Source organism: Notamacropus eugenii, chromosome 3 (genome assembly GCF_028372415.1).
Source record: "Notamacropus eugenii isolate mMacEug1 chromosome 3, mMacEug1.pri_v2, whole genome shotgun sequence".
NCBI lineage: Eukaryota > Metazoa > Chordata > Mammalia > Diprotodontia > Macropodidae > Notamacropus > Notamacropus eugenii.
Window position 1 is genome coordinate 232688125 of NC_092874.1, and position 16445 is coordinate 232704569.

Here is a 16445-nt window from a genome sequence, read left to right on the forward strand (position 1 = left end):
AAGAGGGAAACCAAGACATGCCATCTCTCCTCTGTCTCCTCCTTGACCCTGGGCACAGAAGGTTACCACCCCTGTAGATGTTCCCCTCCCACCTCCCTTGCTACTGGAGTCTATTCACCCTCAGTGGGCTTGCAAGGATGGTAGGGGTGGCTAGGGTGCCCTTTCCCAGCATATAGGCACTCACCAACATCTGCAGTCCCCAGGTCGGTGGAGGCAGATTTGAGTGCCTGCCTCTTCCCCCGGTTTCCATGCTTCATTCCAGTCTGTCCCTTCAACATTAAAAAGTCAATTTACATTTCAGGTAAATAGCTGTTTCCTTGTCCTCCCAGTGTTTTCTGGGCCACTGAAAGGAGTTAAAGGAATAGCATCCAACCCTGAGGACCTTCCATGAAGCCTAGCAGTTAATCACACTGGCCAAGAAGTAGCTCCTGAGAAGTGGAGAAGTGAGGGTTAGAGCAGGTAATATAGAGGTGATGTATCTATATAGGTATATATATAGATAGACAGATATCTATTTATCTGTCTGTCCGTCTGTCTATCTATCTATCTATCTAGCATATAGGGGCCCTTCTAGCCCCATAAACCATTCTAACTCCAAAGATTCCATCCCAAATTGTAGCCTTTGACCACAGATAAGCTGATGGAGGCTGGTAACTAGGAGCAAGGCACCTGAATGGGAAATATAAAGGACCATAAAAGAAAGTTGAAAGGCACAGGGGACAGAAGCATACTTACCTGGTGTGCTGTGTAAGTCGACTGGCCATGGAGCAAGGGAGGACAGATGGACAGATTGTACTGTAATGGCTGGCCCAGGAGGGAATATCGCCCATCGCCTGGAAAGAAGGAAAAGCAAGTTTTCTGGAGGCTTAAAGAAGGAAGGATAACATTTGGTGTGGCTTCCAGTGGAGTTCAAAGCACTGGGACAAAGTAGGTACCAGCCATACTGACCCAACTGTTTGGAGTCAGCCAGCCATTCCCTCCAAATTCTCTCTGGTCTCAATAGTATTCCCCAGAGAATTCACAGTAACTAATATGGAATCTAGTTGGCTCTACACTGGAAGAATTCTCCTTATTGGTGGGGGTGGGGAGTGGTGGAGAGAGAGAGAGAGATAAAAGGAACTGAGCTATAAAGGAGCCATCGCCAATCCTCTTTGAGTCCTTTCCCTTCCACAGACTCATCATGGATACATTCTTTTAGTCCATGTAGGTCAGAATGGCAGTCTCAGAAATGAGAGAGTAACGTTTCTCACATGCCCAGGGAAATGTACTTTTTTGTGGTTTTTAAGTCCATTAAGCTTCCTTATCCCATTCTCCAGCCAAGGACCCCACAGGATGTGTTGACAGCTGGGCTTTGAGTAGCTACAGGAACTCTGAAGTGAGTTAGATGGGAGCAGAAGGGGGAGTGACGAGGAAGAGGAGCAGAGGAACATTACATGGAGATGATATCATCTCAGGATCAGAGATGCAGAACTGGTAGGGGATCTCCATGTTTCTCATTTTCTAGACAAGGAAACCAAGGGGCAAAGCAGAAGTGACTGGTTCACAGTCTTGCTGCTGCTGAGGAGCAGTACTCTGACTCCAAAGTCAAGACTGGTTCAACTGGAAGCTGTCTCCTGCCTCCCACCTTAAGAGTAGAGTGAAAATGAGAGCTACACTAGTTGTTCCTGATCTTACCCTGGGCAGGGCCAACAGGCCGGGGGAACTGTGCAAGGACAGGAAGAGGGCTGAGTCCTGTGCAGACGCTGCTGAGGCTGGTGACAGGAGATGGGGTTGGGGACTGAGTGGGAGATGTGATAGGGCTATTCATCTGTGTGTTGGCCTGTAGGGGAAAGAAAAGCATGTCACACACTGGTCAAAAATAAAACCCTGCTCCCAGAACTGGATCAAAACATCTCTAGGAAGGCCTTCTTATCTAACCCCATGTACCCAAGTCTGAGTATGATTCTACTCTAACTCCTAAGCATTCAGGCAATCAACTTAGGTTACATTAATTTCCACTTGTTGATACAAGCATAATCTGTGGTTAATGTTATTAACTGGTCTTATGAAAACATTTTAGGTGAAATTGTCATAGTCCCATATACTTAAAAGTCATTGAGAACAAATATTCTATTTTGCAGTTGAGGAAACTGAGACCCAGAGAGAGTGTTTGGTTTGAGGTTATATAGACGGCATATACCAGTGAGGCAGAGATCTGAATCGAGGCCCTGTGACTCCAAAGCCAAGCTCTTACACTGTGCTAGGCTGCTGTACTTACTTTCACAGGAACAAAATGTTAAAACACACAACTGGTCAAAAGGTCACACCAGGGTTTTGTGTCCTTATGGTGGAGATGCCAGAATGCTGCTTTTAAAGTGTTCTGAAGTTCATCTCTGGAGCTGCTTATGCCCAGCCTCCCCTCCATGGCTGCCCCCATGGCTGCTGGCTGTTCTCCTCACCAAGGGAGAGGTGCCCCAGCCTCCCTCCCTCATGAAGCTGGGCTGGGTACTCACCTGGGGGCTGCTCTCAGGGCTGTACAGGTCTGCGGTCTTCTGCCCTCGCTGCTCCATGCTGTAGTATTTACAGTGACTCCACTGGACCATAGATGGGGTCTGTGGGGCCTGGGAACCATTGGGAACACTGGGGACATTCAGCTGCATGACCACCACACCTGGTCCAGATGGGGACACTCCTGAGATGAGGAAAGCAATGGACTGCTGAGCACAAGCTCTTTGCTAGCCCTCCCAGCTGAGCACTATGTGACAAAATCTTCCAGGAGAGCCATCTACCAGCTCCAAGGTCACCCATCTACTGTTCTGCTGGAGATTTAAGATGAAGCTAACTGTTTTTGAACCCTTCCTTCCTTCTAGATGCTGAGCCTGTTCTGGAAGTCAGTGCTGATGAGGAACACTTTTAGTAGTCCAGGGAGAGAAAGGCTCTACTGCAACACAGCAGAGTGATATGAGTGTCTAAGTTAGTGTTCAAACCTCAATGGGCAGCATAGGCCAGGATAGTGGACATTGTCAGGGCCTTCAGGAACATTGAAAACATCCAAAGACATCAACTGGAAATAATTCTCCCCACTCCCCACTTTTACATTTTGTACTATAGTCAGCTACTGTTTCTGTTTGATGGGAAACTCAGTAAGAGCACCCCTTTTTTGTATATTCCACAGTGCCTAACACAGAGCCTTGCTCAAAAAAGGCATCTGTTGATTGGTCAGTGATGTCTGGTAACAGCTGAGGGGCTGTACAAATATGGTTTCCCCAAGTCAGATGCAACTTGTCTGTTTTCTTTTAAGGTGGAAGCTCAAGCAGCTCAGGGGAAGCAAAGTCGGGGAGAGGGGGTTGATATAGCAAGGAGGAGGAACATGAAGAACGGTCCATAATTCCTCTTACAGTTGAAGCCTGAAAGAAAGGAGGGGCTGCATGACAGACAAGGGATGTACAGGAGCCCAGCCCCCTAGCAGGAGACTGTCCTGGACAATGGCGTATCCCTGACCTCTCAGGCCCAGCACCCTCTGATATGATGAACTATACTGGGGGGGAGGGGGGGAGGAGGGCAGACACATGCTGGGAGGGGGAGGGATAAGGAGGGAGTAACAAGGAGTTAGAAGACTGCCATTCTCATGGCTCAGTGCTTCAGGGCCTGCTGCTGCTTTTGCCATCACATCTTTCTCCATGACGGAAATTATCGAAGCCTCTGCCCCGGGCACCAGTCATGCTGTGAAGGGAATGTGATAGTTTCTAGGGTAGTTTTAACCAAACAGAGAGGAAAGGGAATTGAGGGGGCCCAAGTAGGAAGGCTCAGGAGATACAGCAATGAAGATCCAATATGCTCCCTATTCTCCTGGGTTTGTTCACCTAAACAAAAAGCCAAACTACTCAGTGATGGATTTGAGTCTCCCCTAGATTCCTACACAGGGGAGCCCATCTGTCTGATTTAGAAGGGTACAGTTTTGAGAAAAACTAGAATTTCCTGAAGTGGTACATTTAATGACTGCCCCTTGTCACAGTAGCTTTAGGTATTTCACACCCCATTTTTAACTCTTTTCCCCACCCTCCACCTGTCAACAAAATTGTAATTGACCTTATTCAAATATCCCACTGCTATCTTAGGGGCCAGGGCAAAGAATCAAATCTACGGCTTTTCTGAGAGGATGGCTCATAATTTGTGCTGAATGCCCTAGGCAAAATGAGAGAGAGAGAACATGCTTGGGGGTGGGATAGGGAGGGGAGGGAAGGGAAGGGAAGATGAGAGAGAGAGAGAGAGAAAGAGAGAGGGAGAGAGAGAGAGAGAGAGAGAGAGAGAGAAAACATGTTTATGAGGGGGGAAAGGGAGAGAGGGAGAGTGGGAGAGAGAGAGAGAGAGAACACATGCTTATGATGGGGGAGAGGAGGAGAGTGGGAGAGAGTGGGGGGGAAGGGGGGAGAGAGAGAGAACATATGCTCATGAGGGGGGAGAGGGGGAGAGGGAGAGAGAGGGAGAGTGGGAGAGAGTGGGAGGGAGGGAGGGGGAAAGGAGGGGAGAGAGAGAGAACACATGTTTATGAGGGGGGAGGGTGAAGGGAGAGAGAGAGAACATATGCTTATGAGGGGGGAGAAGAGGAGAGGGAGAAAGAGGGAGAGTGGCGGAAGAGAGGGAGAGAATACATGCTTATGAGGGGGGAGAAGGAGAGAGAAGGAGAGGGAGGGAGAGAGAGAACACATGCTTATGAGGGGGGAGAGGGGGAGGGAGGGAGGGAGAGAGAGAACACATGCTTATGAGGGAGGAGGGGCGAGAGAGGGGGAGAGGGAGAGAGAGAGGGAGAGAGGGAGGGGGGGAGAGAGGGAGGGAGGGAGAGAGAGAGAGAGAGAGAGAGAATACATGCTTATGACGGGGGAGAGGGGAGAGGGAGAAAGAGGGAGAGTGGAGGGGGGAGAGAGACAGAGTGAGTCTGTCTTTCTCAGGGTGGGAGAAAAAGTAGGTGGAAGTGAGCTCTTCCCACAACCAACCTGAAGGCAGGTGATTGTTGTGAAGGGAGAAGACAGACACAACATCTACCCGATCCCCCAGAAAAACAAAGTGGAACTCTCCAGTGGCTGCCTCTGTCCTGTGCTCCCCCACCCCCAGCCCTCCCTTGCTAGCCCCAAGCATTGTTCCTTCACTCAGCCGAGGACACAGAGGCCAGCTCTGTTGATGAGCTGATTTTTATGCTTCCCCTCCTCAAGCCAAAAGCAGGTGGCATCCGTTAGCAGCTGAACTGTCGCTACTTCTTAATGGACACAGCAATAAAAAAAAATAAAACCTCTACTGCCAAGCTACAGGATCTAATCAAGTTGAAAGAAGGGGTCTAAGGGAAGCTCTGTGTTTGGGGGGGGGGGGAGGGCTGAGGACAAGGAAATCAATTTCAGATTGAAAGCCCTGATAGGAGAGAGGACATGTGAATGGCTTTTTAAGTGGCATCATTAAACTCGGGCAGGAAGGTCGATGGGGCAGAGCAAGCTGCATAAATACAAACAGATGACGTTTATGTTTGGTGAAATTGGTTCCAAAAAGAAATCACGAAGATGGCAAAGCCCTGAGACTTAAAGGTTTCCCCAGACACTGAGTCCATAGCAGAGAACACCAAATAACCCACTTAGATGCAGAGGCTCTCTCCAGCCCAAAACTGACCAGGCCTCTCCCATCTGCTTATTTTTGGTGTGCATATGTTGAGGTGGATGGTAGTGATTTACCCACCCCACAGCTTTGGAAAATTCTTGGTAACAAAGTAAGAGTATGTCAGAGAGTGTTTTTTGTACTTGGGTCTTCCTCATGTTCACCTGTTTGAAGTATGAACACACTGTGGTCACACAGTTTACGTATCTATGTGCCTACACTCCCCCCTCTACAACTACAGTGCTACAGGGAAGAGAAACGTCCCTCCAAAAGTATCTATAGCATCCTTTCAGGGAAGGAAAGCAGATAAAATTTCCATGGTTATAGGGTTACTTTCGTATCCAATAAAGGAAGGGGTAAGAGGTAATGATTATAAGACCTAAGTTGTAAAATGATTGAGATTTCTGATATCTATAACAAACCAGGATAGAAGTTTTAAATAAAGTCAGTCTCAGGTTCTACTTTTTGAAAAGTGACTATACTACTACACTTAAGAAAGAAGGAGGGCAAGAGCAAGATGACTTGGGGACCTATTCTACTTGCTCTACAGGTTCCATGCTCAGAATTCATTGTTTTAAAAAGAAATGGAGATAACTCTCAGTGGTATTGTATAGTGGACCCACAATGCAGGCTCTAGAGGTGTGGTAGGTATAAATGGACCAGCTTATTCCATCTGGTAAATAGCCAAAGTGAACAGAAGTCTCCAAGAGAACTAATGGGACACCCCTATAAATTCCCCCCAAGGATGGCTTATTCTTGTCAACAAGACTTTGGAAGAACCTTAATTAAATTCTCTTCTTTCTGCCAACTCTTAGACTTACCCTGATGCCACTTACCAGTGTAGTCCAGTAATAATACTTGATTGATAAATGATTTTGTTTCTAATTCTAAAAGACACACGCACACACGCACACACACAAGAACATACATTCTGGTATGCATGAGTGTTCGTATACATACACACAAATGATAGCAAAGAGGAGAAGAAATGCCCTGAGGTTCCAAGAACCACCACAGGCTACAGAGGCTCCCAGAGCAGGTTTTTCCAATTTCCATAACCCCACTGGGAAATCTGAGGCCAAATGCCCCTGGCTGGCACTCAGGAGAAGCAGCTATTGAGAAATGGAAAAAGGGGAAAATAATGGAGGATTTGAGATTTCAGCCCAGGAACTACCTCCACTCATCAGGGCATGGTGGAAGTAGAGGAAGGCAATGCATTACTATAGAATGGTTCCAATAAAGAAAGGGATGAGAAGATTATGAAAAATATCCCAATTCTAAATGGGGAACTGTGACGATCGATGCCTTCCTATCACCAGAAGAGGGCACTCTAACATTCCTAAAATGCAATGTAAATGCATTGCGTTTCCTTTCTTCAGAAGCAGAAGTTATCAGGGTAGAATGGGGTCTTCTTTGCCACAGAATAGGGCACAGACTGCCTAAGAGCTAGCATTTATATAGTGCTTCACAAATATTATCTCATTTTGGAAAGCATGAAATGCCTTGCCCAGGTGGAATCTGAACTCAAGTCTTTCTGATTGCAGGTCTAGCATTCCATCCACAGCATCACTTCCCTAAATGCACTGCTTGCCCATCATGGCATGAACTGAACATGTGGGATGGTTCCCTGCTGGAAAGCAGGGAACAGAATGTTTCCCCTTTCTCATTTTCTATAGCTCCCACACAGGTGGGGCTTGATGTGATTGGTGGAGGGCGTCCTGGAGGAGGGAAGATTTGTTACTGAAGCTGGTTGGAAATGGACTGTTTTGTAAGCAATTTTACAAGTCTCCTCTTTCTACAAGAACAGCACTTGGCAAGAGATATTAGAATGGGAGGAAAACTTGGTAAAAGTAAACTAAGACTAGGCCCACTTTTCATACCAAAGCACTCCTGGACAACAGTAAAAATAATCACCATTCACATTATTCATTATAGTTTATACTTCCTTTGTTGCAAGCATGGTAGTTTAAGTATTATTCTCATATTTTAGACTAAGAAATTAAGGCTCAGAGGGGTTAAATATGGAAACTAATCCTGGCTTGGACACTGAATGAGATGCAGGACTCTAGACAACTTACCCCACTTGCCTAGGTCCTGGCTGCTGCACTGATTAGAGGAACAAGCTCCCAGCAGTCTTCCTTCTTACTGTCTCTAAAACGAGCCTTCTGTCCCTCCCAGTTGCCTAAGTCTCTGGTACACCTCTTCTCCTTTACTCCTCATCCATCCTCTTACCTGAGTACTGTTGTGGCATCTGTGGTGGGCTGCAAGGGGAAGGAGACTGAGGCATCTGGTACTGCTCAGAGCCAGGGGGCTGCAGAAACCCTACCGAAGGGCTAGAGAGACAGAAGAGAGAAAAATGGTAGTGCAGAGAGAACACAGCTCCTGGCAAACAGCTGCTATTCCCTGACCCTCCCCCTATGGGAAGCAGAAGCAGCTCCAAGCTATCCCCAGACCAATTTGCCATGCAATTTCTAAAATCACTCATCAGTTCAAAGTTAATTATATATATTTGTACTTGATCATCTTTCAATTAGAAGGCCGCTAATCAGTGCTACAGATGGAATGTTGGTGACACATGCTCTTCCCAGAAGCTTGGGAACACCACACTCAGAGACCCAGACATAGGGGCAAGGAGTGATAAAACCACAGAGACGTCAGGATGCAGAGAGCTGCAGACTTACAGATATGTCTACTGATGTACTGTCTCACTTTGACAGTCATTTGTAGAGAAAGAAAGATGGAGGTGCACATACAAATATTTAGAGATACAAAGAAGTATAAGCAGATTGATACTGAAAGAGCACAAAAAGCTGGAAGTTTAGGAGACCTGAGTCCTAATTCCATCATCTTCCCTATTGGAAATGTACAGACAATGGTACCCAACCATATCTACTACTTTTGGACCCAGGCAGAAAATGTAGGATCCTACACATTTGTGATCTTTCCTTTGATCCCAACAAATATAAAGAAACAAGAGATGACTGAATACTTCAGGTTTTCAAGAATTTAGCCCCATTCTCTGACCAATTCCATGATAGTCCCCCACTCCACCCCCAATCTGTCCCCCAAGGTTTCCACCTTGTGCCATTCTGCTGTGCTGGTGGGATCACACTGTAGTACACAGGCATGCTCCCTGCTGGTAAGCCCCCCTGCACTGACTGGCTAGCAGGGACCAGCACGGGCTGCTGAAAGGGCTGCTGGACCACATTCTGGGACTCATTTCCCACTGGAACCTGGAGAGAGATGGGATGAACTGTAATTCTTTTGTTCCCTTTGGACACATTCAGAGAGCAAAAGACTACAACTACACCTTCGCCTCCTTAAACTTAAAAATACTGACCCCTCCTTCTACCTGCAGAAAATGCTGAAAGGTTGTGAATCTATTGATCACTTAAGTAAAGAAGCTCAGTATTTCTAAACAAAACCTTGCAATGTGCTCATTTCCATGTGAGTGTTCTGTGGTACAGGCCAAAGGGAAGCATCCTCCTCCACAAATCATTTACAAAACTTAAGCAAATTATGACAATGTCTTAATTATCAAGAATAGTTAGGGAATGATCAGGTCTTCACATATGCTTATGGCTAAATTTGGTTTTTGTTACAAAGAAGAAAATAAAAGGAATAAATGAAAAAAAAAAAAAAAGAAAAGAAAATGCTGAAAGGGACTTTCTCCACCTCCCCCACCCCCTGCCCCTACCACAGACACCAAGTGTCATGAAGGCTTGGCCCAGGAGGAGAGAGAAGCAGAATTCCTTGTTTCTTTTAGGTCCACTGCCCTACTTTTTGGGAACACCTAATAATTTGCACAGGAATGAAAAGACAAAAAAGGATTTAAATCAACTCTAACAGATTATCTAGGGGAGACCAGATGTAAAAAGGGCTGAGGAATATTTAATATACTAGTAATGAAGTTCTAAGTATGGATGACCCTGGGAAAGACTGTCTTTTATTTTTCTCTGAGGAATGGAGATAAGGTATCTCCTCTTCCCCAGAGTAATACCCACTTGGTATGAAGGTAGCGGAGTATACTGGACCACTAGGCCTTGCATCTGGCCCCCCATACTGCTCCTCTGGTTGCTGAGAAGGCCTTGGTTCTGTGGCTGCTGTATACCCATCAAGCCCTGGTAAGCTGCCTGCTGCTGGTTGGACATTATGGGCTGTAACCCTAGAAGGAGAAGGGGTGGTTAGGGTTAGTGTGTCTGACTTTGGGCAGCAACTTTTCCTCTGCTCTGTACTGCTTCATCTCCCCAAGGGACCTGATCCCACCTGTGGACTCACTTGGCTCTGGCACATTTAGAGGGAGAAAGGGCTACCTTTGTTCCAGAATCCATCTCGTTCCCAGCCTCCCTTTACCTACTTGGTGTCTCCTACGCAGGAAGTTCCTCTTACCAGGCTGCTGAGATGGCTGAGGCAGCTGTTGACCACGCTGGGGGCTGTAGGCCACCGGGTGAGAAAGAGGTCGGTATTGCTGGTTGGAGTTGGGATACTGCCCAGGAGGGTAGTAAGAAACCTGTATCTAGAGTGAGAGAAAACAGGAGGAAAAGCAGAGTCTTCTCCCCAACCTTTCCCTATCAAAACAAACAAACAAAACAAAACCCTGAACTCCAAACCCAACCAATTATACAAGTTAGGACTAGAATCTAGAGATTTATAAATAGTACTTTCTTTATGTCTGTAATTGGAAGGTCAATCTCCTGCCTAAAGATGGATTTAAATTATGGCAGGTTTATGGGATGGCTCTCAGATGAAAGGGGATACTAGGAAAAAATCTGATATTAAAAATAAAAGCTATCACTAAGGAACTTCCTGTCAGAATACATTCAATATAGGAGGAATAGGATATTTTTGGCTGTCTATCTGTAATGGAGGAAGAAAAGAGGGAAGATAAAGGTAAGACTTTTAACCCTATTAACAGCCTCAAAGATCAAAACTAGGACTCAAGGTTTCCTACCTGTTGTGGGGGCTGGATGTAGCCCTGAGGCTGCAGGACTTGTTGGGCTGGGGGAGCGTGGTTGGAGGTGGAGAGAGGCTGGCCTGTGGAGGCCATGATGAAGCCAGGCTGTTGAGGGTGTTGGGAGAGAAGTGGGGGCTGGAACAGGGCTGAAGATGGATCAGCTGCTTCGGCAGAACCTTGTCGGCTAAGGCTCATTTGCCCAAAGGGGTTGCTGAGATCGTCCGTCTGTGGAGACAGTGGGTGACCCAGAGAGTGAAGGCAAGCAAAGCCTTTCTTCCTCAGCTCAGAGAAAGACAGACAGACAGACAGAGACACACACAAGGCAAACTATTCTATCTACCTTCTTTTACAGACTTTGTAAGGACTATGTTTCTATGGCTCCCCTCTCCAGCATTTGGTCCCTCTAATGAGGGCTAGAAACATTTTAAATTCTTTTTAACTGAAAAATTGATGTCTGTGAAAAAAAACTGACAATAATTCTAAGAACCCTCAACCCTAGAGCTACTCCCCCCACTAAATACACAGCAACAATACCTTAGGGTCTATAAATATGGCAGAGCAAGTAGAAAGTAGGATGGTCGAGGGGAGGGCTTGGAGAGTTTCATATATGGGGAAAACCAGACCAACCGATCTAGCTGAAAGATTATAACCTACAAAGGTTGTCATCTTTAAAACCATCTCATCACCTTCTTCCCTTCTGGTTTTAAAAGCACTTCTTTGAGGGGGTGGTCATGGCAGATCCACACTGACCTTGGCAAAGCCAGTGTCATGAAAGGGCTGTCAGATACCTATTCCCTGCTGCCCTCCTCTGAGTGGTCATTTCCACCTCAGTTTTCTGATTCTGGCCCACAGCTTTCTTGCCTTTCAGAAGCCACTTCCAATTCTCACCTCCATAAGGAGGCCAAGACCAAGTGACTGAGGTGGGGGTGGGACTGATCCATAATTACCTCATCTCTTAGCCTTTTTTCCTAAGCAGCAAGGGCAATACTGTTACATCTCTCATTATGGTGCTAGGTTAGGGGCTGCTAGTTCTCTCTTCTGTTCATTGGAGACAGATATATACCACACACACACACACACACACACACACACACACACACACACACACACACAAACGAACACATATACACACAGAGTTAGATAATGAACAAAGGAGGAGGGGTTCTTGTGCAGAAGAAATCAGTGGACACCAAACATCAATGCCCTCCCCCCTCATCCCCACTTTTCAGATCCTCAGCTCAGTTGTCTCACTCTCCCTGCCACCTTCCTCTCCTTAGGCCACACTGTGAGGAAATGGGCAAGAGGATAAGATGGGACTGTGCAATAGTTTGAGGTCTGTGTCCCAGGACTTTTCAGAAGGCAGGTAGAGGACAAGAGGTAGAAGAGGTAGGTAGAAGAACAGAGGGGATCCTGGTGAAAAAGCAGAAATATGGGATTAAAATCAGGGTCAGTCTACCCCCCATAACTAAGATGGGGAAAACTGCGTACAGTGCTCAGATGGTCCAGGTCTTCAAAGGGCTAGTGGACAATTGGTGCAAAAACACTTTAATCAAGAATGCTGACCATGCAATGAAAGAAGAATGGGAGCACAGGGATCTGGAAGTTCCCAAGAATGTGGGCAGGCCCACTAGCCATGACCTTCAGTTAAAGACTATAAACAGAGAATGAGTTAAAAGGAAAACACAATGTGAGGCAGCGACAAGAATCATGAATTTAATTTTCAAGGTTCTAGTTTTGGCCGTTATTACATGGGCTTTCCATCAAGCCAGATATTCCTTCAAATACTTTAAATTCACTATTTCAAGGAAGCTTTCCCTAATATTTTTCTTTCAGTAATCAAGCATTAATTTTTACATGCCTCCCTCATTGGTACCCTCCCCCCCAAAGCTAACAAATTCCCATACTGGTCATGTCCAAAAACGTGTTTCATTCTGCATCTCATTGACTGTTCCTTCTTAACATTCTCTACTGATTCTTCTGAACTTATGGGCTCAGTTTGTACCTTATTTAATTGTATTCATTAATATGTTCTTTATTCTTGAGTAATTCTATGTGCTCTGGAACAGAGCTAAACTAGACTGCAAGGTCCCTGAAAAAAGAACCATATTTTCTATTTGTCTGGTATACAGTAGGGCCTTAATACTGACTGACTGATCTTGGTTAAGTTTCTCTGGTACATCACCAAAAATATGGTGATACAGACATAAAAGCATTGTACTCTTCAGTGGAAAGTTACCAGAAAAATCATGTTAGGTCTTCTCTCTAAATATATGAAAGGGACACTACAGGCACTGAAGTTTCTGATATGGCAGGAGGCAACAGGAAGTGAAAAGACAATGGTAGATTAAATTATAATGTCTCGAGAAGGCTGTTCCAGAATCAGACCCCCTTCCTTTCTTATACAGCTCAGGGGGTCAAATCCCATTTCCTAGATTCCCACTGTCCTAGATTCAGCTGTCTTCTAACAGAGGAGTCAGGCTGAAGCTAGTGGCATACAGCCTGGCCCAAATCAAATCCTCAAGGGGATGCAGCTTTTAATAACACTGTTGGACAGAAAATACCCTGTACTACTCCAACAGATATACACACACATGAATATGTACACAAATACAGAATCTGGTACACTAACAGACATGTTCACATACAGGTAGGGATGAGAAAAGGAAATGGGGTATACCATATTGTACTGCTGGGGCGGAGAGACTGGCAGAAGGACTTGGGGACAGGAGCTTGGAGAGTACTGAACAGGATGCGGAGAGGGCTGCAGAGCTGAGACTGGCTGTGGACCAGTAGAGAGACATGCACAGAAGGGAAGTGAAAAGGGTACAGGTAGGGGTGGGGAGAACACAGGGAGAAAAATGAGGGAAGAAAGGGAGGGAGATGGAAAAGGAGGGAACAACAAGGTTAATCATAAAAGAAATTGTAAATGAACATCCAGGCTACTGAAAAGGCGGCAAACCGGATCAGGGACGGCCCCTGGGAGCAGTGTGTGTCTCTGTGACAAAAAACTAATCTTACCTTCCAGGGGAACCCCTCAAAGGGCACCCAACACTACAGCTGGGGTATACACATGTTCCAAACAACCTTAGAGTAGATTCCCTGGACCAGAAGCCAACCCACTCTCTTACTACACACAGAACCGTCTTCTTCTTTTTCTCCATGCATAGCTTTCTAAACAAACGATTTCTGGGGAGCACTGCTGTGATACACCTTGCTTCTCAAGCCTCCTCTGAAGAGAAGAGATTCCTATCAATGTTGTAATGTAGTGCAGGATGCCTGATGGGGCGGGAGGGGTGATGTGTGAGGTCTGGCTTGGCCCCCCCTGCTGCGTTCCCAATTTCACACCACAGCTCCCCTGGATGATCTGCTCATTCACAAAGATTCTCTCTCTCTTTTTCTTTCTCTCTCCCCTCTCCCGAGGACAGAGAAGGAAGAAAAACCCCCATTTAATGCTTGGATCAAGCTGCTTCCTTCTTCTCCACAGTTGCCCTGTGCTTTGGCCTGGGAGGTTAATATGAAAGATCCCCCAGTACACAAGCAAGGATCAAGGAATAAAATACAAAACAGCCTGGTTGAAATCAAACAGCTTTTGCTCCCACAGCACCTTCACCAGTTTCAAATCAGGGGATTTGTTTGTCAGGAACATACTGTGTTTTTAAACCACTTCTTTGAGGATAGGTCTTTCTTTTTTCTTTCTCTGTCCATCCAGCAGCTCTCATCATTTCTTCAGTTTCTCTAACTACAATCCCAGGTAATAGTGATACAGAGAGTGAAGTTGTGGGTGGGGAAAAGGTTGTGTAAGTCTGTGTTTGCGGGTGGGAGGGGAGGGAATAAAGGAAGGGTCACTATTCAGTTTTGGCTGATTATACAAGGGGCCTAAGTAGCTAGAATTCCCATGCTCCACACTCTTCCTCCCCCAAGCCTCTCTCAGCAGAGGGCAACATTTGGACAGTAGAGACATTTTAGACGCTGGGTCAGGACAATGGAGTATCTAAAAAATGAAGTAACTCTGTATCCTTGGGTTCTAATATATGAGTTGCAAAAAATGCAAAGCTCATTCTCAAACTGGCTAAGAGGAAACTATTTAATCTGCTGTGTGACCCATATGTCCCAATCTTAAAAACAAACCCCTAAACAGCCTATCCCAACAGACATTTGAATATAAAGCACTGAGCATGGAAAAGTGCTAAGGACTTTTGGTGCATAATCCTTTAAAATTAACATTCTTCTCCAACCCTGTGCCAACCCAGCCCCCAGTGGAAAAATTTAATTCCTTCCCCTAGTAAACTTTGAGGTAGAGAGAAGCATGGGATGGGGGTTGTCCTCTAATCTATGTGTTCTTGACTAAGAGAAGAGCAGAAAGAGGGTCCCGATGGTTTCTCAACTTCCACACTACCCCATCTCTTTCTCAAGAGAATGAAGCTCCCAAATCCTGGGAATGTAAGACATGCAGAAGACAATCCTGCCACCTACTGGGGAATCCTGGTTAATGTAACCAGATTTCATATGTAACAGAAGTATTGTACACAATTTTGGAGTGCTCTTTTTCAAGAACCCAGCTCTGTTATAAGCAAACTGAGGCCAACATGGTCAGTCTCTCATTCTCAGCTCTGGCCAAAGAAGTAGCTGCTCATGGCACACAGACCAGGCCATCACCATCCCCTCAGTCATCCTGGACTCCTCACTATCCCTCCCTACCATATCCAAGCTCTTGCCAAAGCCTGCCAATTTTATCTCTGTACCATCTCCTGAATGTGCCGCCTTTTCTCCTCTGATTCTACCACCACTGTACAGAGTTTAGACCCTCATCCCCTCACACCTGATTCGTCTCTCCCCACTTCAGTCCCTCCTTCATTCAGCCGACACTTAGAAAGTGATCTTAAAAGTATAGCTCTGACTGAGACACATTTTCATCTCCCACCCCCACTAATTCAGGGATCCCCAGTAGCTCCCTGTTAACTCTCAGAGCAAATGTAAAATCTTTTGCCTTTTACAGCCCTTCCTACCCTTCCCATCTCCTTCCGCTTTCCTCTGCTCCACCTGCTCTATGAATCCATGTATAGGACACTCCTGCCTCTCATGTTTGCTTGGCTAGCTCCCGTGCTTAGAAGGCTTTCCTTGCTAGTCTATGACTCCTGACTTCTTTCAAGCCTTAGTTTAAAGACCACCTTCTGCAAGAAGCCTTTCCTGATCTCTCTTAATACTAGTGCCTTCCCTCTGAAATATCTCCCAATTTAACTGGTCTATATTTTCTATGTACATAACTATCTACTATCTACTATCTAGCTTTTGAGCTCAACAGCAGGAACCATTTTATCTTTTTGTATCTCCAGCATTTAATAAATCCTTGTTGACTTGACTTGATTCATGACTGGTAGGTAGTACCTCAAAGAAGAACAACATGGGAAGAATGTCACCTGCATTTTGACCACTGTCCTCATCTCATCTCCCACCTGCTGTCCTGGAGAAGCCATGCTTTTGTCTGATCCCACCCTGATCCACACCACTTCCTGACTGTCTCCACACCATGATCTCCCTGAAGTTTCTCCCCATTTCTTTCTCCTTCGTGCGTTGTCTTGCCCCATTAGATGTACACTCTGGGAGTGCAGGGGCAATTATATCTGCTTGTATTTTAAAATTTTTTATTTATTTTTAATTTGTGGAATAAAACAAGCATTTCTATAAAATAATAAAAAAGATGATTGCATATGAAACTGCAAATTATTATGTACAACTTGCTATTTCTTTTAAATATACAATAAAGTTATCATGTAAATCTCCCCTCCCTCCAACAATGGCTACCATCAGATGTGTGTGTGTGTAAAATAATTTATACACACTTCTATTTATCAGTTCTCTCTCTGGCTGCAGT

General features: G+C 45.6%; 1 protein-coding gene across 32 annotated transcripts in view; it reads right to left on the reverse strand.

The window, feature by feature from the left end:
- R3HDM2 (R3H domain containing 2) overlaps window positions 1-16445 on the reverse strand; it is a 139585-nt gene that overhangs the window by 2004 nt on the left and 121136 nt on the right. For 20 of the 32 annotated variants that reach the window (XM_072655130.1, XM_072655127.1, XM_072655126.1 and 17 more), the window contains 10 exons: window positions 13251-13352; window positions 10571-10798; window positions 10009-10135; window positions 9624-9784; window positions 8698-8852; window positions 7852-7952; window positions 2493-2671; window positions 1675-1819; window positions 736-833; window positions 185-269 (listed from right to left, as the gene is read on the reverse strand). In XM_072655130.1, the coding sequence (XP_072511231.1) occupies window positions 185-269; window positions 736-833; window positions 1675-1819; window positions 2493-2671; window positions 7852-7952; window positions 8698-8852; window positions 9624-9784; window positions 10009-10135; window positions 10571-10798; window positions 13251-13352 (1381 nt within the window). The remainder of the gene's footprint in view (window positions 1-184; window positions 270-735; window positions 834-1674; window positions 1820-2492; window positions 2672-7851; window positions 7953-8697; window positions 8853-9623; window positions 9785-10008; window positions 10136-10570; window positions 10799-13250; window positions 13353-16445) is intronic. The other 12 variants (XM_072655134.1, XM_072655133.1, XM_072655132.1 and 9 more) reach the window with 1 other exon arrangement.